General features: G+C 41.4%; 1 protein-coding gene across 1 annotated transcript in view; it reads left to right on the top strand.

The window, feature by feature from the left end:
- The window catches only part of MYCBP2 (MYC binding protein 2), a 412,169-nt gene that overhangs the window by 13,266 nt on the left and 371,791 nt on the right, over window positions 1-27,112 (top strand). Inside the window, exons 2-3 of the mRNA XM_084646996.1 lie at window positions 8,126-8,201; window positions 20,236-20,451. Of these exons, the coding sequence (XP_084503122.1) occupies window positions 8,126-8,201; window positions 20,236-20,451 (292 nt within the window). The remainder of the gene's footprint in view (window positions 1-8,125; window positions 8,202-20,235; window positions 20,452-27,112) is intronic.

Below are 27,112 nucleotides of genomic sequence, written 5' to 3'. Positions count from 1 at the left end.
ACAACAGCACAGCCTGCTTAGCCTTGCGATTAATGAGACAAGTAAGCAGTTATGTCCTTGTAGCTGATTCCTGCAGTTATCCTAACTTGGCACCAGCAAAACCTACACAAAACAGCTCTATCTGCAGCATGATTTTGGGAGTACAAGGGCTTTCTCAGGCCAGCTAGGACTGAATTCTGTGAAGGGGGGTTGAGCAAAGAGACTTCCTCGACACTCATGGCCTTCCATCCCCTCGACTTACCCTGGGACCCCAACAAGACTATATAGGGCTATGGCGGATGAGCTACCTTCAGTTCCTTCTTAACTGCCTTGGCCTGAGACAAACTGTCTAATTATGCTGCCTTATTTTGCTAACTATGCCATTTGTACTTGATAGTGTACTTAACCGTTAGTTTAATTTGTACTAATAAACTAGTTTCAATAGTTTTATTATTTTTTTCCCAGGAGGCTTTTAACAAACCTTTCCCTCCTACGCTCCCAACACCTTTCCTTCCTTCCTTCCTTGTGGGAATTTTCCTTTCTTGAAGGAGCCTTTTTTCTTGGGTCATAACTAAATCCACAGGATTCAAGCATTGCCTTACTTGTTGGGAGTCCTCACCAGTTAGAGATGGCCATTTGCACTTTATCTGCTGCTTAAGGGATACTCAAGTGCTGTCCAAGGGCATGATCTGTTTACGATTCAAGAGTCATTTCAGGAAAGAGAGGGAGATAAGGTTAGACTCTCATGATGGAATGCTCCCTCTGACAGGCATCAGACCCAGACCTGTGCCCCTTCTTCCCCCCTTCCCCCATTCAGTGGTCATCAAGTGACCACAGTGTCCCATTACCTCTGAAGCTTGATTGTCCTCTTAAAAAAAAGAGATCTGCAAGTGATAGCATGAAGTCATCTGTCAAGAGAAGCCCTAAATCTCCTCAGAAGGAAGTTGGGCCCTAAGAGACCTGCCATACTGGAAGTGCCACAAAAGGCATTGCTGAGGTTTCAAGGATTCTCTGTACTGAGGGTCCCTCTATATCTAAATTTAGCATTAGGTACCATGTAAGCAGGATCAAGGTGCTAGGAGACTCCAGAGGCTCTGTGCTGAGGAAGATGGTACCAACTGTGACCTACACTTCCTCATCGCTGCATATGGTACCCAGATCCATCAGTCAATTGATTCTGGCGCATTCTGCATCACTTTCAGTATCACAGGTTGCTGCTGCTGAGGCTTGTCAGAGTTCTTCATAGAGCCACCCAGTACTGCTGGAATTCAAATTCTCCAGAGACCTATTAATCTCTGACAAATCTGAGTTTTCATTCAGTGATGGAACACTGCCAATCCCATGACCTGCTTTATCCCTTGTGCCACATCACTCACAGGTATTGACTGGTTCCTTGCAAATGGACAACTTGCTACTCCATCATTGTCTGTCCCCCTTTTGGACTTTGGAGATGTGACAGACTCCCCAGAATGCAACCTGGAACTGGGGAACCGTTGTGCCCTCTTAACTCGCCAGCCTGGCTGCCTCTCTCAATGCTTTGCTAGTGACAACCAGCAAACCCCTCCAGGCACTGTTATCACTCAGCATAGCAGCATGTGGCGCCCCACACCTGGCTAGATTTATTCCTGAGGGAATTCTGCATCAAACAATTAAAAATTTGGCACCAAAATATTAAATTCTGCACACTATTTTAAAATTCTGCATGTTTTATTTGTCAAAATAACACAATATAATCACACCATTTTCAATTATTTGCTGAAAGGTACTTTGAAGTAAATTACCAAAATAATGGAAAATGTGTTATTTTGTCAAAATAACACATGCAGAATTTTAACATTTTAAACTTTCTGGAGCAGAATTCCATCAACAGTACTAGGGTTCTGTGTGGCGCAGTCTGGGTGCAGGCAAATCAGACTTGGGTTTATAATTAAAGTAATTTTGGACAGAAATTAGGGAGTGAGAAGAACTATTGTCTCCTGTTGCACTCTGTACCTCAAAGCACCACCCTGGAACCACATATGCACTCCTATCATATAATTATGATATATTTTATACAAAGCATGTCATGTAAGATATCCTATGAAAGGCCCTGATCTGCTGAAACCCATTGTTCCGTCAAAATATGTACATCAGAAGTGTTTTTTCTTGTATATGGTGTTGGATATGTGATAGGAGAGCAACATCATCTGCAAAGTCCAGGTCTTCAGGGCATGAGAGGTGTCCATTTACTGCCTCTTGGCGTGTCTTCTGTTGTACACTGCATTACCCATTCGATGACAACGTTGGAGGATTGCAGACATGAGACACCCCGACGTACTCCTGTTTTGACTTCAAAACTGAGCTCGTGATGTATGTAAACACTGTATGTAAAGTTGAAATAGAAGCTTTTGATGACGTTGATTATACGGAAAGGAATTCCATATGCCTGCAGAATGCGCTATAGGCTGGTCTTGTGAATGCTATCAAAAGCCTTCTCAAAGTCTATGAAATTTATGTAGAGTTGCCGTTGCCATTCTAAGCGCTGTTTTCTATTATGTTTCGTAGAGTGAAGATCTGGTCTGTGTATATCACCTTCCTGAAAACCGGCTTGCTCTTTTCTGAGAACACAATCAACTGCCTCTGATATATGCTGGACTATGATCTTACACAACACTTTGTGTGGCACAGATAAAAGTGTGATACTATGCCAGTTATTACAATCACCGAGAGTTCCTTTCTTTGGTATCTTTGCTATAACCTCATTGGTCCACTCATTTGGCACTTTTTCCCTTTCCCAGACTGATATAAATAGAGGGGCCAGGATAGATGCTGCTAATTTAGGATTTACCTTGAACAATTCTGCATTCAAGTTATCCTTGCTAGGAGCTTTCCCATTTTTTAAGGATTTGATAGGTTGAATGATCTCTTCCTTAGTTGCGGTGTCTGTGCTGATATCAAGATCATCTTCTGCCTCCTGGATGTTTGCTTCCTTTAGGTGGCTCCCTGTTCAGCAATTCTTTGAAATGCTCTTTCCAGTGTATTTCTTGTTCTTTTTCAGTTGTTAGTAGGTGTCCTTGTTTGTTCGTGATGAGTGTTTGTTGGTGTCTGCTTTTACCACTGATAAGCCGCATCATTTTGTATATGGTTCCTTGTTCACCACAAGCAGCTGCATTCTCTGCTTGTGTTGCCAGATTATCAATATAATGCTGTTTGTCCGCTCCTACAAGACATTTGACTCCCGGTGTGCCTTGCTATACTCCTCGTGATATTTGTCCTTTAGCTTCTGGGATTTTGTCTAAAACTTTTTTTCTTCAGGGCTCGTTTGGTTTCTGTGGTGTTCCATATGTTGGGTGTAATCCTCTTCTTCCTGTAGCCTAGACAGGCTTCACTGCTCTGTTTATAAATTGATGTTACTTTGTCCCACTTCTTGTTGATCTCCTCATCTGCATTACCCTCCCCTTCATCAAGGTCTGCAAGTGCTTGAAACTTGTTCTTTAACTTCGGAACGAAGGCTTTTCTGTATTTCTGCTGTCAACCTTCCATTAACACCCAGCCTACTCACAGAGGACTCAGAAAATATTCTTTACCCCAACCCGAATGCTCTGTGACTCAAGGCTTGGTGCCTGATTGCCTGTTGGGGATAGAACTCTCCTGTTTTACAGAGATTCAAGAGGTTCTGTTGAATAGTAGAAAAGAATCCGCTAGAGAAAACTTACGGCAGAAATGGAAGAGATTTTACCTTTAGTGTACCCTACAATACTTGTCTCCTACTGACTCTCACCTCTCAATCCTAGAGTACCTTGTTGATTTGAAGAATACAGGCCTTTCTCTGAGCTCTGTTAAAGTTCATCTAGTGGCCGTCATGATGTTCAGTGCTCCAGTGGAGGGGTTTTGGTGTGATCATCCTGCAACTTCTGGGTTCATCAAAGGGCTATTAACCTGTTTCCACATGTCAGGGAGCCCCCATCCTGGGATTTGGACTTCGTCATTAACTCTGATGCAACTTCCCTTTGAACTGCTGGCCATGTATTCGCTCTTATGCCCTAGTCAGGAAGACCGCTTTCTTGTTGACAGTCACCTCTGCTTGGAAAGTTGATGAGTTAGGGGCTTTGATGGCTACACTCTTTTCTTTAAAGACAATGTACTCCTCTGGCCATATCAATGGTTCTGACCTGAGGTCATCTTGGATTTTTGTATCAATCAGGCTAGTCATCTCCCAGTTTTTCACCATAAACATCATTAGACTAGGGATGATGACATCCTTCTCACCTTGGATGTTAGAAGGCTGTTGTCCTTCTGTTTAGACAGGACTAAACCCTTTCAGGCCCCTCTTTCATTTTTGTTTCTGTCACAGATAGAGTTACAGGAGCACTGGTGCCCCCAGAGACTTTCTCCTCTGATACAAAGCTGCTAGTATTCCATTCCCTTCTAAGTTCATTCCATCAGATTGCAGGCCACTTCTGTTACCCTACTAAAGAACATTCCTATTTTCAGAAATCTGCAAAGCTTCCACATGGGTCTCCATCCATACATTTCTCAAAGCACTCTGCTCTAGTGCATGCATCTTGCATAGATGCTGTGTTTGGGACTGCCATCTTCCAATCAGTTTTAGATCCTTCTCCAAAGCACCCACCACCTCTGAGTACTACTTGAGAATCACCTGAAGTGGAGCATCCACAGGGACATTAAGTGAAGAAGGAAAGTTTATTTAACTTATACAGTGACTGGAGTTGTTTGTCCATATGAGTGCTCTACTCCCTGTCCTCCATCCCTTCTGCTTTGGAGTTGGGTTTCCATGGAACTTCTACAGTAGAGAAGTAACTGAGAACTGTTTGTCCATTACAACCCTATGTACCCCTAGTATGGGGCGCAAGGATAGGCGTTTTAGCACTTGATCCACTCAGAATAGGGTGAGAGATGTAGCCTGGAACTGTAACTTTTCCATAATGTGAATTTTCTCCAGCTTGTCCTAACTCCACCCCTCATTCCTCATGGAGAGGACTCTGCAGGGTCTGGAGATGGATGGTCCTTTTGAAGACTCTGAAGTTCCCTTTCTGTTTGACAATAGGAGTTCCATATGTGCAGGATTCTTCCATGCACAAATCAGGAGGGAGATGATTGGGACCATTGTTGGTTGATTCGATAACCATTTAAAATAGCATTACTTGCATGATTTAAATATTCATTTGAATGAGGTGAGCCTCATCTAATTTTAATAATAATTGTGCCATGAACTAAAATAAGATGGAATAGGGATGTTCAGCAGGCTTTGTTTTTCTTTAATTGCAGCCATTTTAGATGACATTCTAATTTTCTTTCTTTACTTGTGTGAACAGTGTTTCTAAGCCCTACGTGCCCATTTTAAAGAGACAATAGTTTATTTGACTAGCTTTGCACATTTATGGTGCAATATTGTTGCTATCAAAACAAATGAGAAAACTACTGTAAGCATCAATGTGAGCAGGCGTGTGTCCTTATTACCTAAAGAGCTGGATGCAACAATTGAGCCAGTTTTAATGAGAATTGAATTTGTATATTGAGTTTGGAAGAGAAGCTGATGGAATAGCCAGTTATGATTGTATATGGAATTAGGAAATAGATTCACTAGCAGTAACTATCATTGTAATCAACGCTTAAACAAATTCATCACTTTACTAGCCTGAGCATACCTGGGGTCACTGCCAGCAAGATCCATTGAAGTACCTTGATAAGGAGTTTCTTCTCATCCTAGCATCGAGCCAACAGCTGGGAACGTGAAGGTGGTGGAATTTTTAGTGGTTTCACTGGACCCTCCTTGGGGCTGCATATTTGGTATTTGTTCTGGCTAGAGGGTGTGCTACAAATTTTAGATGGCAACAACTTCTAATTGCTGGAAGAGAGAATATTCTCCTCTCTCTTTCTAGAGTTTGGCCGTTGTGAGCGGAGAGTGTAGCACGCAAAGGGTAGTTTCCAAGAAAGTGTGCTTCACAGCCTCATTCTTAATAAGGTATTTAGTGCATCCTGATAAATGATCTCATCTTTGTTTTGTTGCCCATAGGGGAATCTTTTAATTATATATGAGTTCAGGATCCTTTAGCTTAATTATTCAACAATCCTGTGCTCTAAATTGGGGGGCTTTTTGTTAACAAAGAGCAGCATGAAAGAATGTTACATTGAGTATTGTAAGCGCCTAAGGACCTATTGCGTTAGGCAATGTACAGACACAGAAATAGATGGCACCTGCCCTAAGGAGCTTACAGTCTTAATAGACCAGACACACACACAGTGAACTGTGTGATGGCAGTAAATTTCATGTTAGTTTCATAACTTATTTTCTGGTAGGGAGTGGGGATGTTGAAAATGAATGGTGAATGAGACATGGCAGAGGGGGATGTGTAAAACAGACTGAGGGATGGAGAGGGTTGGAACAAACTGAGAGTCAGCGCAGGCCTGAAAAAGTGCAGTCAAAACTGTAGAAAATGCTCTGCATGTCCTAAAGTCCTTGTTTTCACAGTTTCTGTAGCTCTTCCTACCAGTTGGCGTCTCTGGATGGTTTCTCCCAGCAGTTTTTCCCCCAAGGCCACATGGAGTGTGTGTGGCACCAGCCCAATATTTTAGCTCTAGTATCCCCAGAGTAATGATGTCTACCCTACAGGGTTCTGGGACCAAGATATGGTGGGGGGAGGTTTGGCTCTGCCTGGGCCCCATTTTATTCTCTTTCCTCAGTGCAGCAGTCTCTGCTTTAGCTACTTCTGTAGTTTCTCCTACCAGCTGGAGTCTAGTGCTGGTCATGTATTTTCAGAGCCATCTTTCCTGTATGGACGATTTGGATCTGACTTTAGGTAAATATTTTGCTAAAAATGTACACGTTTTATCATGACAGAAGTACAGAATGGCTGTGTCTGTACTGAGAATTTTTTGCAATTCTTTCTGCCATTTGTCCTGCACAGTGCATCACCATCAGGGCTAACAATGATGAAAATGCTAGTATAGAGAGTGAACAGATATTTTTCTTGAGGTGACATCTAAACCTACTTAGAAAGGGGAGAGAAGAGGCCATTGGTCCGGGAGCTCTGAGAGTCTCACTAGATTCAGTGGAATAGTGAAGTATAACTTAAATATCATTGATGCATTCTTTGCACCTTTAGCTATAGCAGGTGCTGATTGCTTTGGGAAGGTATCCATAAGTAAGGCTACGTTTTAGTCATGGGTATTTTTACTACAAGTCATGGGCAGGTCACGGGCAATATACAAAAAGTCACAGTCCGTGACCTGACTGCGACTTGTACTATACCCCTGACTAAATCTTGCGAGTGCTCGTTTGGGGCGGAGGGGAGGGGGCACACAGGTGGTGGTGGGAGGATGGCCTGAGGGGGCAGGTGCTTGGGGGGCGCCGTGGGTGCTGGGAGGCGCCACGGATGCTGGGGGAGTGCCGGGGGAGGGGGGGCAGGTACTGGGAGGGGTGGTCTGGAGGGTGCCAAGAGTGCTGGAGGAGCAGTCAGGGGGAGGAGGGGCATTGCGGGTGCGAGCAGCCTGGGACCCCCACTGGTGCTGGGGGGAGTTGGCAGGACTGGTAGGCGACCTAGCTGGCTTCTAGGAAGTCATGACCTGTCCCTCCCTAAGTTCCTAGCTCCGCGTGCTGCCAGCTCCGCAGCTCCTGTTGGCCGGGAACTGTGGCCAATGGGAGCTGCGCAGGCAGTACTTGTGGGCAGAGGCAGCGAATGGAGCTAAGAGCTGAGGGAAGGACATTTTGCTGCTTCCAGGGAGCCCTCCCAAGGTAAAAGCTGCCCAAACCCCTCATCCCCTCCCGCGCCCCAACTTCCAGCCCTGAGTCCCCTCCCACACCCAAACTCCTCCTGCTGCTCTTGGGAGGGCAGGCAGTGGCCCATGACTGTCCCAGCCGCGGCCGGTGTGTCTGGACCAAGGGCTGCCTGAACTGCTGGGGCAGCGCCGGAACCAGCTGCACAAGTCACGGAGATCCTGGAAAGTCATGGAAACTTGACAAACTCTCAGCTTTACCCATAAGGCTCTTGGAACATTCATAGTTTGACCCCAGCAAACTCCTTCCAGGTGCTGCTGCTGTTTCCTGTGGGGGTGTGGTGATAGAGGCAACAGGGCCAAGTATCTACTAAAACATTTTTCCAGTTAAAATTTAATTTTTAGTCTCATGAATGTTTCACTTTTTCAGGAGTAAGAAAATCTTAAGCAAGAAAAAACTGAAAAGGAAACAGAAGACTAAATTGAAAGTGAAAACACGCAACAAGGTAAATGATGTGGATCCATATGTTCAATTTCAAATAGACCAAATATCTTTGCATTAACCAAAATAATTTCAGATGAGGGACAGATAAAGAAAAGAATGTTAACCAACACAGTTATTTCTGTCGTCTTTTTGAAGAAATAAAAACAATAGTGTTTGTATCCAGAGTGTACAATATGACTTTGGCTGCAAGCTTAGAGTTCTGCAATTGTTTGGTTCAGTGCATAATTTTATCAAAATTTATTTAGTAGTTATAGTTTCAGTGTGAAATAACAGTAAATATTTTTGGAGAAATAGTTTATAAATTCGATTTCTTTCATACTTAGTTAAATAATCTGTTAAGTCATAAAGCTTGAAAATTTTACTGTATACATAACAGGACAACATTATTGTGTGAGGAGAGCTTTCCCCACATTTGCTGCTGGGAAGACAAGGCCCCCAAGCGTCTAATCAATTTGAAATCTACGCCTCAGCTGTTAGGAGAGGCAGAATTTCAACACTTTGCCCTATCTCCATCTGTGGGAATTGGAGTTTGGTATAGACTCTTACCGCTTTCTCTCCCCCGTTGTTCACCAGTGATTGCCTCATGCTATCTTGAACAGCACATTAAGCTTTATAACACCGTTTTATGCCGTTATCTCCATTTAGCTCTAAGCAGCACTAAATATGAGAAGATATCTGTAAATTTTACTCTGCTGCATTGGAAAGCTACTGTTTGACCATTAGAGACTGAGGATAGGGTAAAGCAGAGGATTGTCTAGTTATATAGTAAAGAGACAAGGTGGGTGAGGTTATATCTTTATTGGACCACCTTCCGTTGGTGAAAGAGACAAGCTTTTGAGCTCTTCAGACTTGAAGCTCTGTGGAGTTTGAAACCTTGTCTTTTCACCAACCAAATTGGTCCAATAAAAAATATTACCTCTCCCACCTGGTCACTCTCATATTTGGGGACCAACATGGCTACAACAACAGTGCAAACAACAATAGTTATATATTACAAAATATTAATCAAACTTTTAAAAAATTCAAAAACAAAAGGATTTGTTTTTATCTTTACTTATACCAAAACATTTAGTATTTAAATTAATATGATTAATTGAACATTGTTTTTGCTGAAATTTGCTCTTTCTAAAGAAGTTTTAAACTGTTCTGTATTCCTGTGGACATGGAACTGGATCCCTTTGATTAACAAAAAATGGCTCAAATCAGGTAATGCAGATAGCACAGCAAAAAAACAGCAGTTAGAACTACTGTATTTTCTACTCTGAAAGGCAACAGAATACCCCTGTAATGAACAGTTTACTACACGTCAATTCTCTACCTTGTCCATGTCTACCAAGCCTACTGTGGGTACTCAGACTCCAGAAAGATGGGTTTGGAAGGACAAAACCAGAACAGTTTCTCTAGCTCAGAGCTCAGTCTTGTCTCCTTGGATACTTACCATACTATTATGCTTAACTCAGCCTGGGGCTAATCTTCAGGACTGTTTCCTCCAGCAAATAGTTAGTTTACTCATATAAACTTAGTTAATTTCTAAACTATTTTCAGTTGTTTGGTAATTAGAGAGTAGCTTTTGCCTTCTTTCAGTTACCTTAGGAGAGCTCCTCCATTATCAGATTGGCTTCCAAGATAAAAGACAAAACTAAGAAGTCTAAGTAGCACTACAGGATGTATTTGGTCTGTGAACATTTCTCAATCTCTCAAGAGCAGTTTGTGCTTTCTTTAAGTAGGACATCTCTTCAGCTCTGTACCTTACTTCCAGCAACAGACCAAGGCAGCCTTTTATTCCCTTGATGGTGGTTCAGCGAGGTCACTGTCAAACAGGAGGATGAATCTCAGACCTCTGCACTCCACTAAGCTGACAATAAAGCAGATTCCTTGGGCCCCTTTCTTGCTTCCATTACATTCAGTGGAAAGGCTTGGTACTTGAGGAAGTCATAGGTCATCTTGAAGGCTGTAGCTGCTTCTAATCCACTAGTACAGACTGTGCTCTAATTGACCCTCACAGTCTGCATCTGCCACCTAAATGATTTGGTTTCCAATATTTTTTTGTCCGTGTTTACAATAATTTTCATGTGAAGTGTTAAGCTGGCTTTATTTGTCTTTGAGGCGGCAAAAGTTTTGTTCCTATGCCTCATTCCACTTCTTGTAATAAGGTACACAGATCCTTGATACTGGGATCTCTGTAATATGCAGCCTTGGAGGCAGACAGGACTTTGTCAGTCAGTGGTATAAGAGGTCTGATTCCACATCTGAGAAGTCTACCAGTTTTGTGTTTGCCTCTGCAGCTTGAGGAAGTCATGACATCAGCTCATTGCTTCAGAGCACATTGAAAAAAAAAAAAAACGCAAAAAATTTTAACCCCCCCCTCGCCCTTTAGTTGGCTTTAAATCTCCTGGCTCTCAGAATCTGTTTATTGGGACTCTCCATGTACTCCACTGCTGCTCCACATAGTTACTGGGATTCTCCATGTACTCCACTGCTTATTCATGCAGAGTGCAGCATGTCAGACTACTAAGAAAGGAAACGCAAGATACTGCTGATTGAGTACCTGGATGGAGACCTGCACTTGTTTCTGTGCAGACTCAGGCTAGAGCAGAGGTTCCTGCTGTATCCCCTTCCTTGAGCAGTGGTGCTCACAAGAAGCAATGGGAGAGTCCCATGAAGAAAATCTTCTGGGCTGGGTGTGGGTAGTAGGCCTCTTTTCCCTACACTCTGTGTAGGTTAAAGTGCAAAAAGTTTCCCACATAGCCATCAGACTCTTCTCTTGCAGTTCTGATGGAGCAACTGTCCATCTCCCCACTTCTGCTGCTGCAATGGTGGGATGACACTGATAGAGACCCAGAAGAGAGAACAAGGAGAGCCTGCTAAATGGTCCCTCAGGCCTAATCCCTTCTCCCATTCTGTAGCCTTTCCACCACCCAGTGACTCAGAGCTACTTTGTTTAAGTGGTAGGTTTCAGAGTAGCAGTCGTGTTAGTCTGTATCCGCAAAAAGACCAGGAGTACTTGTGGCACCTTAGAGACTAACAAATTTATTTGAGCATAAGCTTTCGTGGGCTACAGCCCACTTCATTTGATGCATGTAGAGGAAAATACAGTAGGATGATTTTATATACACAGAGAACATGAAACAATGTATGTTCTTCACTGTCCAGCCCTTTCCTGGGCAGTTCAAATATTAGAGGTCCATTGGCCCTGTAAGGGATCAAATATGCAACAGGAATATGCTATTTTAACTGGAGCTAACCAAACAGCTCAGTTTAACTGCAGCGCTGGGTTAGTTTTGATTAAAGAATGAAACAAAGTTATTGAACTACAAAGAAGTAGATTTTAAGTGAGTACATGTATAATGTATTAAAGTCAGCAATGGTTACAAGAGTGATACAGAATAAACACTTACTAGAAACTAAAACTTAGCAAACTAGACTTGTTTCAAAATAAGATCCTTATTACATGTTCCCAGCAACATAGCTGACTGAATTTTCAAGTTGGGATCTGCCTCCAAAGGGCTGGTTCATTTGTCATCTTAGGTGAAATAGCGAGAGGAGTGTCTGGTGTGTTTTTGCCCCTCACTTTTATGGTCCAGACTCCCTTGAAGTGGATTTTCTGAGGATTACATCTCAAAGCAGATTATTCAAACAAGAAAGAAGGTTTACCCCGTGCTCGCTCTTCTCCCCTCTGTATGCTGAAATGCAGATTTGCCTGGTCTCCCTCTTGCTGTCTCAAGGATCCTGTTTACTACTTATATGTAAATTGAAGGAAACGCACATTACTTCGTTTATGATACACTTGCTTAACCATTCCTACTTAATCAGGGCTATGTGAGTTTGAGCATGCAGGGGAAATTTGTAACTTTACATATAATGTTGCAGCATACATTTCACCATGATATTATTGACCTGCGAGTTATTAGTTTTCAGGTGATACCCTCACAAGCCATATTTTGTACAAAGATTATTGTACAAAGTAGTGTGTAAGATGTGAATACATGGGTGTATTCAGTCACAAAGGTTTTCCACTCTCCAGGGAGCTTGTAAATTGATCTCCACCTGAGGAGGATGGTTACAGGAAACATTTTTTTAAAAGAGGGATGTGGGAGGTCTCAGTGCTCAGACTCCTAATCGCGCCAACAAGAAGCACAAACCTGCTCTGGACCGATCTGCCTGAGATGGATAGAAAAGGGAGGAGTAAGACCAGCTGACAAAGAGCATGGGAAGAAAAAAGACCCCCCTCATCCACATTGTCTTCTGAGGAATCTGTGGATGCCTCAGGGAGGTGCTCTAAGAGACACAAAGCGGAATCTGCTTCCCACAAAGATTAATTTTCATACTCTTCTTGGGAGAGGGTCACCTCTTAGATTCTGTTCTATAGATCATAAAGAGGAGGTGGTTCAGGACAAACTTCTTCCCACTGATTATTTTATCACTATACTTAAAAAGACAGTATCTATATTGGGTTTGCTTCTACAGGAAATCCCTATAAGAGAGGAAGAGGAAAGCCAGTCTAATAGAGAAAGTGAGACCACTAAGCAATATAACCTTTCTGGTTCCAGACTAGAACAATATAGCTATGTAAATCCTCCTGGTTGAAAAAAATTATCAAAGAGGAAAGGGAGATTACATGCAAGACCAAAATGCAGAGCGGCGTTTCCAAATAGTGCTACAATGTGCCCCAATCCAAAATCAAATATGGTCTCCTTTCCTTATGTTGATGCTCTTTTCCTTTTAGTCCAACACAACCAGTCTTTCAGATGGGGATCTATTGCCAAAGGATCTCACAGATTAGGAGAATAGAATCAGACAAGAAAAATTTTGAGGCCTTGCCTGCTACCTCAGTTTGTTTTGCAAAGGAATTCTGGCATGGATTGACAATCTGAAATACCTCTGAAGCATAGAAAGGCTTTTAAACTAGTTGCATCTCTGAAAAAAGATGTCTTTAGAAGCAGACTTCATATTTGACACCTCCTTTGTTGCCCTCTGGTACTCAGCTAGAGCAAAGATGTGATACAGTAACTCCTCACTTAAGGTTGTAGTTATGTTCCTGAAAAATGTGACTTTAAGCGAAACAATGTTAAGTGAATCCAATTTCCCCATAAGAATTAATGTAAATAAGAGAGGTTAAGTTCCAGGGAAATTTTTTTCACCAGACAAAAGACTAATATATATTAATATGACACACACACACACACAGTATAAGTTTTAAACAATTTAATACTGGTACACAGCGATGATGATTGTGAAGCTTGGTTGAGGTGGTGAAGTCAGAGGGTGGGATATTTCCCAGGGAATGCCTTACTGTTAAATGATGAACTAGCAATGGGCTGAGCCCTCAAAGGTTAACTCGTTGTTAATGTAGCCTCACACTCTACAAGGCAGCACGAATGGAGGGAGGGGAGACAGCATGGCAGACAGACACACACCGTGTGTGTGAGAAAGAGATGCGCATTTCCCCTTTAAATACGCTGACCCCACTCTTAAGTACATTGCCTTGTTAAATAGATCAGCAAGCTGAGACTGCAGCTACTGCCAGGAAGCTCCCTCCCTCCTGAGCCCTGTCCTGTGTCCCTCCGGCTCTATGGAAGATGGGGTAAGCGGGGTGCAGGAGCAGAGGGGAGGATGACACCCTGACATTAGCCCCTCTTTTTGCCCCTCCTGCCGGCACAGCAAGCAGGAGGCTCGGGGATCAGCTCCAAGGTAGAGGGCAGGAGCAGCACATGACAGTGTGGGGAGGGACAGCTGAACTGCCGGCAATTGATGGCCTGCTGGGCAGCTGCTGCACAGGGAACTTAGGGGAGTGGGGAGCTGATATGGGGGCTGCCGGTACCCCCTGGTTCCAAGCCCCCATCAGCTGGCTCCAGTGGGCTGCTTTTCCTGCAAGCAATGGACAAAGCAGGCGGCTGCCAAACAAAGTTATAAGGGAGCATTGCACAACTTTAAATGAGCATGTTCCCGAATTGTTCAGCAACGAAACAACGTTAATCGGGACGACTTTAAGTGAGGAGTTACTGTTGTATGCTGATCCATGTGGCCCTGGGAGTGAAAGAGAGATCCACAGATTTACTGCTCTCAACCACTTCAAAATACTATGATGGGAAGCTGTTTGGCAAACCTATGGGTAAGCTGGTAGTGGACTTCTTGGAAAGATCAAGTTCCTAACAAGCAGGATAGGAGCGACTACAGGTCTTACTCCATATCAAGGTAGTCCTTTTACATTGGCCAATATAGAAAATCCCACTGGAAACACTTAAGAGGAAAATGAAACCGATCCAGCGGAGCATGTGGTGGCAGAGGTGAGTTCTTTGGTTCAACCTCAGATTCCTCAAAACAAACTGCATCTCTAGCAGACACCCCAGTGTAGAGAGGGGCCCCAGATTAGTAGTTGATGGCTGCTTCAGTTTGTAGTGTTCTGGCAAGTGGTGACCCTTGACAAATGGATTTTGGAAACAGTGCAAAGGGGATAGTCTTTTGGATTTTTTTCAAATTGAGACAAATTTATCCCATTTCCCTTGCTAAAGGAAGGGAAAAGATGAGACACACAAATGGCCATCGTTCATCTCCTCTGAATGGGAGGAATAGAATCTGTTCATCCTCCAGAGAGGAACCAGTGCATTCACTCCATTTTCTTATTTCCAAGACTCTTCCTCCCCTTCTCCCTCCCCCCCCCCCCCCAAAAAAAAAAAAAAACAGTCAAAGGCTGCAAGGCAGTTCTCAGTCTGAAGGTATCTCAAAAGGTTCAGGGAAAAAAAACAAAAGTCAAGATGAAACCTTAAATCCACACTAACCGCCATCAACGAGGATACTCTAGGCCAGGGCATCCTTCAGATCTAGTCATGTCAACTTCCATGTCCCAATTTGGCTGTCTAACAGATGCTTCTTGTGGTTTGCTCTTAGAGAACAGCACCGCCAGTACAGGTCTCTTATCTTTTGGTTTAGCAACAGCCATGCAAATATTTATGAAAATGCCAGTAGTGTTAATACTAGGAATGGGATTCTTGCCTATTTCCTGGATGACCTCCTTTTTCTAGCCTTATCCAGAGTCAGAGCTATAGCCGGCACCAGTCAGGATGCTTCAGTACCATGGCTCTGTGATTACATTTGGAGAATAATCATTTTTAACACCTTTGCAGTGGATTTCCCACCTCAGAGAGGAGAATAGATGCCGTTCTCCAGAAAGTTTTCATATCACAGGAAAAACAGGAGAAACTGAGGAATCTTATCAAAACTGGTCAGCCCCTCTTGGGTAGTATCCACTCACACACTGTCTATTCTGAGATCAGTAGTCTCTTGTGTGGATAATCTCTAGTGGACCCATGCTTATGTGAGGATGCTACAGAGCGTCCTCTTGTCCTCCCTCACCAATCTCTTTTCCACCCTTCAGTGAAGGTATATACCCAAGAGGATACTCAGGTCCATCAGATAGTGGGTTTCAAGCAATTTGAGTCAGGCTTCCTGATAGGCAAACCACTCAGGAAGTTATTGCCACAGATGCCAGTCTGGAAGGATGGGGTGCTCACACCAGGTCAAGGACTTCCTTGGGATCTGCTCTAAATAAGGGAACGAACAAACAATACAAACTGCTTAGTGCTCCCATATTTGGACACTGGTCATGACAGACAAATACCTTGGTAACGTCCTACATTAGTAGGTGAGGGGGAGCAAGGTCCACGCTCTTATAAAGAGAAGGTTACTTGCTAATGACTTTGGCAGATTCTTCTCTGCTCCCTTCACATACAAGGGAAAAATGAATGTTAGAGCTGACTGGCTTAGTTGGGAACAAATAGATCATTCAGAATGGGAACTGTACCCAGATGTATTCTATCTCTTTGTAAAGGACTTTAGTCTCCAATCTGTTTGCCTCCCACCTGAATCATGAGGTTCCATTGTACAGGGAAGAAATGATGACTTTTTAAAAAAAAATCAAAGCATAGAAAATTAATTTGTCCTATCTTCCTAGAGGAGCTCCTCATCTTTGCCTTTCAAGGAGAAGTTTTCGAATGTGAAAGTGAAGGGTTATTCTACCAGAATGTTCTGAAAAAATGTTTAAAAAGAGAGAGAAAATTGTCAGTCAGTTTGACATTGAGAATGAGCAAAGTAAAATAAAATATGAAAATTAAGAGAAATGGCACTAAAAAGGGAGAGAACGTTACACATATAATGTATTTCTGTTCAGGATCTAAAGAGGAGCTTTAGATTTCCAATGACAATACATTTCCTTAAAGAGAAGACAGGGCTTTGCTTACTCTTGCACAAGTGTTTCAGACATCTTCTTGGATTGACTTTTTGTCAGATTCACAGCCTCAAATGTAATAGCTGGAAGCCAGAGTGTAGCTGGTGTGTTGCAGACCGGCTGCTGGGGTCAGAGTTGCTGGACCAGGCCTATATTACACGAACACTGAGGGTGGGACCTGCATGCTGTTTGTGAGCGGCCCAGAGCTGCAACAGCAAGAGGGCAGGTTTTTCCATCGGATTCACAGTCACTTACCTGACTTTGACCATGCCTGCTCTTGAGCAGTCATGTTCCTTGTTGGTGTAGGATATACTGCTTAACCGTAGAAAGCTGTCTACCAGCAAGTGTTAACTACTATTTGAAATGGACCAGTTTGGTGCCTTGGGTGAGGCAAAAATCTTAGGATCTTAATTTGGTTTCAGCTTCACTTAGGAACTTCCCTTTTGAGCCCTTGTCTGATTGTTCATTGTATTGTTTATCTCTTGAAATGGCTTTCATTATTGCCATAGCCTCAGCCAGAAGAGTGAGCAAGTTAAATGTCTTAATGGCTGAGCCACCATTTATGTCTTTTCAAAAAGTTAAGGTGGTTCTTAGGCCTGATCCCAGGTTTTTGCCAAAAGTGGTGTCTGATTTTCACATGAGACAATTAATTTGCTGGTATTTTTTCCCAGAGCCGTATATTAGTAAAGGGGAATCTGTTTTATGTATTTTGGTTGCAAGAATGCTCTTGCATGTTGTTTCGGTTCAGGTATTTTAGTTTTTGAAAATCGTCTAGATTATTTCTGTTTTACCCTGTAACCCACATGATTCTTAGCATATCTTTCCAGACACTAGGAGGATTAAAAATGTATTGTTGAATGTTACACATTAACAAATCCCTGTATCCATGACAGCATGATTACATTCCACTACAGCTATGGTAACTTCTCTTGCTTACCTTAAGCAAGTTCCAGTTACTGAAATTTGCGGGGCGACGACCTGGACCTCTGTACCCACTTTTCTAAGCATTATGCTCTTAACTTGGCTATAGGGGGTAATGCTAGATTTGGTAAAGTGGTGCATCAGTCTCTATTCAACTGGGACTCTGCTTCCTCCTCTGGGTTATTTTCAGCACTGCTTATCAAGCAATCCCATGAGTGGGATGTAGAGCCACTTGAAGAAATGGAGGTTGGTTACTTGTAACCAGAGTTTTTCAAGATGACTCTGCATAGACACACTTCCACCTGTCTTTTGCTTTGTCTGAGTGCTCTCTTTTTAATCTCTGAGCTGGCAGTGGAGGGATCTGCGGTGGTAAAGGGCACTGCACTCTCTTACATAGCCTTGGAACTTGCAGAGATGCTGAGGGGAGGTATAGGAGAGGGCACAGGAGCTCTTGAACGGTTATTGCTTGAAGAAGTTTTTATTGTTAGGTGCCATTAGGTGGTGCAATACTCATAACTATAAATATACAGAGCCCCCTCGAAGAACTCAAGCTACAAGTAAGTAACCTTCATTTTCAGACCCTGTTGGGCCAGACTGGCTATTAACATTTTTGATAGGTGATTTTTAGCATACCTCATAGACATTGTGATTATCAGATTATCTTTAATGAATTCTGTGGTAACATTTTTTTCACCTATATCTGTTTTTTGGCATCTTTGCCATTGATTATACAGTGATGATGAATATGAGCACCCTTATGTATATAGCTACCAGACATAAAAACATAATGGCAACCAAATCAACATCTCCTTTCAATTTCTCAACAAAACTGCACCCTTAGCCCTCCAGCCCTCTTTGAACTCCTGCACTAAAAGATAGACTTTATAGTATGCCCTCAAGATCAGTACATTTAGGACAAAGGTGAATAGTGGATTATTCCTAAAATTATTTATCTATATCACAGTAGTGTGTTGGGGCTCCATTTTCTTATGTACTCTACAAACACAATACAAAACACTCCTTGTCCCAAAGAGCTTACAGTCCAGATAGACAAGATGGAGTATGAGGGGAAATAGAGGCACAACAAGGTGAAGGGATCTACCTATGGTCAAACGGGAGATCAGTGGCAGAATTGGGACTAGAACTCAAGTCTCCTGAGTCCCAGCCCATTGGACCACATTGACTCTCCAAATTGAATGGGCTCTCATGGAAAATATTCTGCCATCAGCTCTCTGCTGTACTGATGGGGTTCTAGTTTGAGTACATCTGCAGAATGAGACCGTGTTAGCTCAATGCAGAAGGACAGATGGGTTGGAATACCTTAGGTTTCAAACCTAAACTATCAATTAAAGAACATAATGCTTAATACTGAAAGTAGGACAGGAGACAATTTCTGAAAGTTGGTCAGCTCATTGTAAAGATGCAGGAAAACAGTCTGTAATACTTAGTCTAGTGCTAAAAGGGTTGACTTCTGAAGTTATGTGAATGTACGTAAGATGACTTGGCCACCTACTTATAAGTAGGGGTGGGTGCTGCAACATATATAGATCAAAGCCTCATGCAATTCTAGTGAGAATGAGTTTAAATACGGAGATGTCAAATTTACCGCACAGTAGCTATCATTGCAGTAACATTTGGCTTTATGTGGAAGATGCTCCAAAGAACCTTGATATGTGCCCTACAATTGTTTTGCAGTACAAGGGGAAGCATTGCTTATGAAATAAATTGCTTTTGATTTGTATAATTAAGGCCAGTTTATTCAGCTTTAGGGCTGAAAACTGAGGTGACTATATATTTGGCTTATAAATAATTGCAAACAGTCTCAGAAAGTTTATGTATTGACAAAATATACTTCTGTATATATGTATTAAATTTTTATGCTATTTAATGTCCTGCTTCTATAGAAATTACATTTTTGTTTTGAGTCTGGAGCTTGTTTTATTTTGAATGAGACATGACAATCTGGGCAGAACAGATTTGTCTATTTTTTCCAAGTATTTTTATTAAAAAAGCAGTTATGCTCTGAAAACTGGCATTATGTGTTTTCATGTTCGCTTCTCAGTGAGTTCCATATCAAATTTGCGAAGCTAGTTGGTAAAATGATGATGGCTTTAACTTCTGTTTTGGCAGTCGCAAACTGAGATCTCAGAATCAGTCTCTGTTCTCTAGGATTTGTTGGAACATAGTTAACATTCTGTTTAGTGTGCGACTCAGGAAAAAAAATGATTTCCCCTGTTTGTATTTGCTCTGCAGCTCTAATGAGTAAGAGGTAGTAAAAATGAACTTTTTCAGAAAATTCTTTGAATACATACATAGGGATCTCATCTGTTTAGAATGAATGTGCCTTTTCTGCAGTCAACTTTCCGACCATAATCACATTTTAGCGTTAACCTAAACCCTGGCACAGAAGAACAAATTTAACATTTCTCTAGGGTTCCCTGCTTGTTTTCATGAGTTGGATTCCCAAATGCATGTCGTTGTATAAATTACATTTAAATATAAAAAGGCAAAAACATGTCTTTCTCAGTTGATTCTGAAATCCTGTCATGTGGTTTTCCTGTTGCTGTATTATGCAGCATATGGTGTCATGTAAAATTTCCTAATTTGAAGACTTGTGTGTTATTTAGGGTTATGATAAAGAAAGATACACGTGCTGATGAAAATTGCTTATTACTGTGCATTATGAACGACGTGCTGCTTTTCTCTGCCATATGGAGTTCTGGGCATCCATACTTGAGAAAATAAAATATTAGACCACTTTATACCATTGTCTGGCTAAAGGGATAGTGAGACTTTGATATTTCTCTTTAGTGAAATTTGAAAAGTTTAATAAACTTTATACATGGAAGAATTAACTTTCAGCCAAAAATAAAATCTTATTGTTTTTCAGACAGAAAACTTGGAGAGTACAATAACCATACCAGATATCAAATTACACAGCAACCCTTCAGCTTTTAATGTTTACTGCAATGTCCGCCATTGTGTTTTGGAGTGGCAAAAAAAAGAATCATCCGTAACTTTGGCTTCAAAGAACACTGTGCAGAGTGGGGATTCAGATAGTGATGAAGAGGAGGAGTCCAAAGAGCCGCCCCTCAAGCTTCCAAAGGCAAGTCACCCTGGATAATTTTTCATGTGTAACTTTATAGTCTACATGGCACATCTTTGACAGTTTTATTCATCAACATAAATTTAACCCTTTCTCAGTTGGGTCCTTTTACTTTATGACAAGTTGTTAGGAACATAGTAATGGTCATACCAGGTCAGACCAGTATCCATCTAGGCAAGTATCTTCTCTGACAGCGGTGGATACTAAATGCTTCAGAGGACTGCAAGAAGCTCTGAGGTGGTCACTGAGCCCTTGTCTACCCTGGGCGGGGGAGATGGATCTATGTTACGCAACTTCAGCTACGTGAATAACATAGCTGAAGTTGATCTACTTAGAGTGACTTACCGTGGTGTCTTCACCGCGGTGAGCCAACTGCTGCCCCCTTCCCCCCGCCCTCCCCCGTGTCGACTCTGCTTGTGCTTCTTGTAGTGCTGGAGTACAGGAGTTGACGGGAGAGCGCTTGGGGGGTCGATTTATTGCATCTAGACTAGACTTGATAAATCGATCTCCGCTGTATTGATCGCTGCCCCCCAATCCGGCGAGTAGTGAAGACATACCCTTAGAAATAAGCTACCCATAGAAGTTTCTTTTTTAACTCCCTCAATTAGAACTTGGCTTATTCTCTGATTTTATGAGTCTTTATATTGCTTCCAAATATTTAGTTTTTCAATCCCATCTAATGTAACTGGGTATTTTCATCCTCCCTATAAATATTTTGTCCTTTTTTGAAATCTTGCTTGGCTCTTGGCTGCAATGTTTAGTGGCATTGATTTCCACCAGTTTGTCTGTATGTTAAGATTGTTGACAGAATACTTCAGTAATAATAGCCTTTGGAATTTAATGACTTTAACGATTTTGCTATGAGTGCATGAAAGGATGCTGTTCAGTAGTGGAATATTGGAAAGAAAGGCTGGTGGGAATGGTTAAACTGCATCGTTTTTCTTACATGCATATTTTATTTGCTCATATGTCCATTTGCCAGTTGCATTTAACTATTGAGTATGCCTTTTGTGAATTCTGTTTTGCCTACCAATTAGTGTTTAATATATGTAATCTATTAATCTTGCTTTCTGTCATCTTTCCCTGATGTGAGCTTAAAGGGGCTTGGGCAGAGCAGCTTCACATAGTTCTTTTTTATGTGACTTATTATGATAAGGTTGAATTAAATACTACTAAAATTACCTTTTTTATGTTGGTGGTGGTGTTACCTGGAAAGCAGGAATCTTACAGTTGTTCGAGTTTACAGATGTTTTGTCATGAAAGGTTAGGTTGCAAGGCCAGAGGGGATGCTGGGGAACTTCAGAGGGACTTAACCAAAGTAGATAATTGGGCAACATGGCAGACACAATTCAGTGTTGATAAATGCCAAGTAATGCACGTTGGAGGGGAAGGATCGGTAGTAATAATGCACTTTTACAGAGTTCTAAATAAACTGTATCATCTCAGCTCATTGAAGGATTGCTCAATGTGTAGCTTCAGTTAAAAAAGTAAACAAAATATTAGGATGCATAAGGAGTGAGATGAAGAGTACTATGGAAAATAGAATGCCATTTTGTAAATCCGTAGTATGGCTTTAGTACTGCTGACCCTGTATCCAAAAGGATATTTGAGAATTAGAGGGGGTTCAGAGAAGAACAAAAATTATTACGGTAATGGAAAAACATTTACAAAGAGAGTAGAAAGATTCCTGTTGTTTGTCAGAAAGGAGAGGAGAAAATATGAGAAGAGTCTATAAAATGAATGGTGTGCAGAAGACAGATTGGGAACTTCTGTTCTTCCTGTCTCAAAAAACAAGCACCAAGGGGATGGACATTCATCACAATGAAAGGTGGTAAATTTAAAACTGATGAAACGAATACTTTTTCACACAGCACTTAAATTGTGAAAAAATTGGAACAGGATGGTTTTTGAGCCTAATAACTTAGTAAGGCTCAGAGGGATTGGATGTTTATGTGGATAATTTTGTAATAGTCCCCTCCAACGTGCATTACTTGGTATTATCAATACTGAATTGTCTGCCATGTTCCCAATTATCTACTTTGGTTAAGTCCCTCTGAAGTTCCCCAGCATCCCCTATGGGCTTGCAACCTAACCTTTCATGACAAAACATCTATAAACTCAAACAACTGTAAAGATTCCCGCTTTCTAGGCAACAGTGAAGGACAGAAGGAGACAATAAGCTCTGTTTCAGGATGTAAATCAATCTCTAATTATAGGTATTAAGATGAGACCTTCGGGAGGTGGGATGACCCACCTATCTAGTGTGGGGTGGTGGTGGTTGGGTTTTTTTTTTTGTACATTCCTTTGAAGTATGTGGTGCTGGCCACTTCTGGAAACAGCATATGCAGCTAGATGAATCGTGAATCTGATCCAGTATGGCAATTCCCATGTGAGGGTACAGGGCCTGTTTTCTTTGTAAATTTGGTTGATAGCTTCTGAAGGTGAAGTTGTAAATGCTGCCTACCTTGATTTGTTTACTTGGGAGGGAAGGGATTTGTGATTTTTAATTGTGAATATGACTTTGTCACCTGATCAAAATGGAATGAGGGACACCTGTGTGAATGTGTGTTTAAAAAAAAAAAGCTGTTTTAATGTCTTTAAATACTATTTGCAGTTTCTAGAAATACTTCCATAGTAAGGCAGTATTAGAGCAGTGTGAATAAAATTTTCAGAAGTGACTTAGGCACCAGATTTTCAGTTATTTTGATACCTAAAGATGCAGTTAGGCATCTAGTGGGGCTTTAAAAAAACACCTACACAGGTGTATATTCCATTATAATAATTTGGAATTAGGCCTCTAAGTTGCTTAGGTGCATATCTGCATCATTAGACACCAAAGTGCCTTTGAAAATATGGACCTTTTGGAACCCAACAGCTTGTCTGCAGTGCACCAATTGCTGTGCATTACTTGTGGTGTGGACTGTGTTCCAGTGCAATGAAAGTCCCTGGTTGCAGCTTAGTGGACTTTCACTGCTCTATAGCAGTGTCCACATGGTGTGTTACTGTGAAGCAAGCTGGTGTGCTTTAGATTTACTCTAGCTTGCTGCACAGTATCTCTGTGTAGACAAGCCGTATGTTTTGTTGAAAATCTGTAGGATTCAGGAGCCAAAGTGCCTAAATCACTTTTGAAAATGGGACCTAGACTCCTAAGTCACTTAAGTGTTTTTGAGAATGTTACCTTCATTAATAGGTGAATTGCTTTATGATATTTCTTATGTGCGCACACACACATATATACTGGATTGACATAGACTATTGAGCTCATTTTTTGTTAATCTGATATAAATGAGGAGAGTTGTTGCAGATGATTTAAAGTCTCATTTTAATAATTACTAGACTTATTTCCTTTGAATAAGAAACTGGGATAAATAGAGAATATTGATAAATATCTTTTATGTTTGTTAAAGAGTCAGAGGGAGGAAAATGGAAACTGGAAGAAAATCTTACACCTAACTTTTTCCACTTTCACAACTCCTCCAGTGCTAAGCTTCTTTTGTCTGAGATTGAGGCCTGGTTTATACTAGAAAACTAGGTCACTATAACTACATTGCTCACAGGTGTGAAAAATCCACACCCTTGAGTGGTGTAGTTAAGCTTACCGAAGTCCCGGTGTAGATAGCATTAGGTCAATGGAAGAATTCTTCTGTTGACCTAGCTATTGCCTCTCCGGGAGGCGGATTACCGGCATTGGTGGGAGAATCCCTCCTGTTGCTGTAGATAATGTCTGTACTGAAGAGCTGTGCCACTGTAGCATTTTAAGTGTAGACAGGCCTCTAGAATACTTGTTTTTAATTCAAATCCAAAATGGTTTTCCAATTGACAGTAAAACTGGTAGTTGAAAACAAGCAGAAATTTATTGTTCTTTTTGTACAAGATACATTAATAAACCTCAGTGAAATCTCTGGTTTTGTTTTCTGAAATCCGATAGGCCAACAAGCAAACCAAATGGTTTTGTATAGGCTTTTATTTGAAATATAGATCTGAATGAAAAAGTCTTTGGAGGTTCCTGTAAACAGATGATGTTGGAGCAAAATTTGCTGTTTCCTAAATTGCTGTGCCCCTTCGTTAGTCTTAATGCAAGGATTTTGTATTCTTTCAGTGATGAAAGTGTAGTTATCAGTGGTTCACAGTCATGCTGGAAGGGCATAATGAGTGGGATCAGTTCTGGATCCAGTTCAGTTCAATATCTTCATCCGTTATTTAGATAATTGCATAGAAAGTACACTTAAAGTTTGCAGATGATACCAAGCTGGGAGGGGTTGCAAGTACTTTGGAGGATGGAATTAAAATTCAAAATGGTCTGGACAAATTGGAGAAATGGTCTGAAGTAGATAGGGTGAAATTCAATAAGGACAAGTGCAAAGTACTTCATTTAGGAAGGAACAGTCAGTTGCACACATACAAAATGGGAAATGACTTCCTAGAAAGGAGTCTGGGAGTTATAGTGGACCACAAGCTAAATATGAGCGAACAGTATAACGCTGTTGCGCAAAAAAAAAAAAAAAAAAAGTGAACATCATTCTGGGATATATTAGCAGGAGTGTTGTAAGCCAGACATGAGAAGTAATTCTTCCGCTCTACTCCATGCTGATTAGCCCTTAATTGGAGTCCTGTGCGCAGTTCTGGGCGCCACGTTTCAGTAAAGATGTGGACAAATTGGAGAAAGTCCAGAGAAGAGCAACAAAAATGATTTAAAGCTCTAGAAAACATGACCTGTGTGGTAAGATTGAAAAAATAGTCTGGAAAAGACAAGACTGAGAGGGGACATAAGTTTTCAAGTACATAACAGGTTGTTACAGGGAGGAGGGAGAAAAAATGTTGTTCTTAACCTCTGAGGATAGGAGAAAAAGCAATGGGCTTAATTTGCAGCAAGGGAGGTTTAGGTTGGACATTGACAGGAAGTTTTTCCTAGAGTGGGTAAGCACTAGAATAAATTGCCTCGGGAGGTTGTGGAATCTCCATCATTGGGGATTTTTAAGAGCAGGTTAGAAAAACACTTGTTGGGAATGGTCTAGATAATACTTACTGCTGCCATGAGTGCAGGGGACTTGACTAGATGACCTCTTGAGGTCCCTTCCAGTCCTGTGATTCTATGAGATGCAAACGTGTGTCTGAAACAACAGCGGGTAGGAGAATGGATATCAAGAGAGTAGATACTACCTGTGGTATTGGGACTAACAGTCAGGTTGGCGATACTAGTAGTAGAGTAACTGTACTTAGTCGGGTGAGGAATCTTGGTGTGGCCAAGCAGAAACAACTAAGATGTCTTTACACCAATGCAAGGAGCCTGGGGAACAAAATGGATGAACAAGAACTCCTGGGTCAGGAAGTGAAACTAGATTTAGACATGACAGAAATATGGTGGAATAGTAGTCATGACTGGAGGGTATGTTCTGGTCAGAAAAGATAGAAATACAGGTAAAAGTGGTGGAGTAGCATTGTATATTAACGTTAAAGTAGGCGATCCAGAAATTTAGAAGTGATTGGATAAAGTGGGCAATCTATTTGGGTGAAAATCACTTTGGCGAAGAAATGTGTAAAAGAGGCTTCACTGGGGTAAAGACCCCTATGATCTGATATGGATAGAGACTTCTTTAATATTTTCAGTGAGATATTCATACAATTCCCAGTAGTATTTATGGGAGACTTTAATTTCCCAGATATAGATTGGAGGACAAGTGCTACTAATAATGGTAGGACCCAGATATTCCTGGATGTGATAGCAGACAGATTTTTTTTCGCCAGGTACTCACTGAACCAAGAAGAGGTGATGCCATTTTAGGTTTTGTATTGGTAAGTATCAAGGGACTCATAGAAGAACTAGTTCTAGAGGACAACCTTGGTTCAAGTGATCATGAGTTAATTTACTTGAAACTAAATGGAAGGATATTTTAAAAAAAGGTCTGCAACTAGGATTCTTGATTTCAAAAGGGCAAACTTTAAAACATTGAGGGAAGTTGTTGGGGAAGTGGACTGGACTGAAGAACTCACGCAGCTGAATGTGGAGGAGGGTTGGAATTATTTAAATCAGAGTTGTAGAAACTATCTGAAGCTGCATCTGAAGCAAGGGGAAAAATGTATAGGGAAGGGTTGCAGACCAAACTGCATGAACAAGCATCTCAAACAGGATAAGAGAAAGCAGAAAGCTTACGAGGAATGTAAGAAGGGATCAGCAAGGAAAGGTGACTGTTGGAGGTCAGAAAGTGTAGGGAAAAGGTGGGACCTACCAAAAGCCAAACAGAGTTGGATCTTGGAAAGGAAATTAATACAATAGTAAGAGTTTCTTTAGACATATAAAGAAAACGAGGGAAGAAGTGAGATTGCTAAACTCTGAGGATGGGGTGGATATTAAAGATAATCTAGATGTTTCCCAACACGTGAATACTTCGCCTCAGTTTTAAATAAGGGTATAATATGGCTCTAATAATAGTGGCAGGGTGGCTAATGGAAATGAGGATATGGAAGTAGAAATTACTACATTCTAGGTGGAAGTCAAACTGAGACAGCTTGGGACCAAATGGGGACCCCAGATCATTTCAATCAAGAATATTAAAGGAACTGGCACATGAAATTGCAAGTCCAATAGCGTGGATTTTTAATGAATATGTAAACTTGGGAGTTGTACCTTGTGACTGGGAAATTGCTTATATAATGCCTGCTT

The sequence above is a fragment of the Lepidochelys olivacea genome, assembly GCF_965140295.1.
Source record: "Lepidochelys olivacea isolate rLepOli2 genome assembly, chromosome: 1".
Lineage (NCBI taxonomy): Eukaryota > Metazoa > Chordata > Testudines > Cheloniidae > Lepidochelys > Lepidochelys olivacea.
Note: the sequence above shows the minus strand (reverse complement) of the source record. Positions and strands in the feature narration are given on the sequence as shown.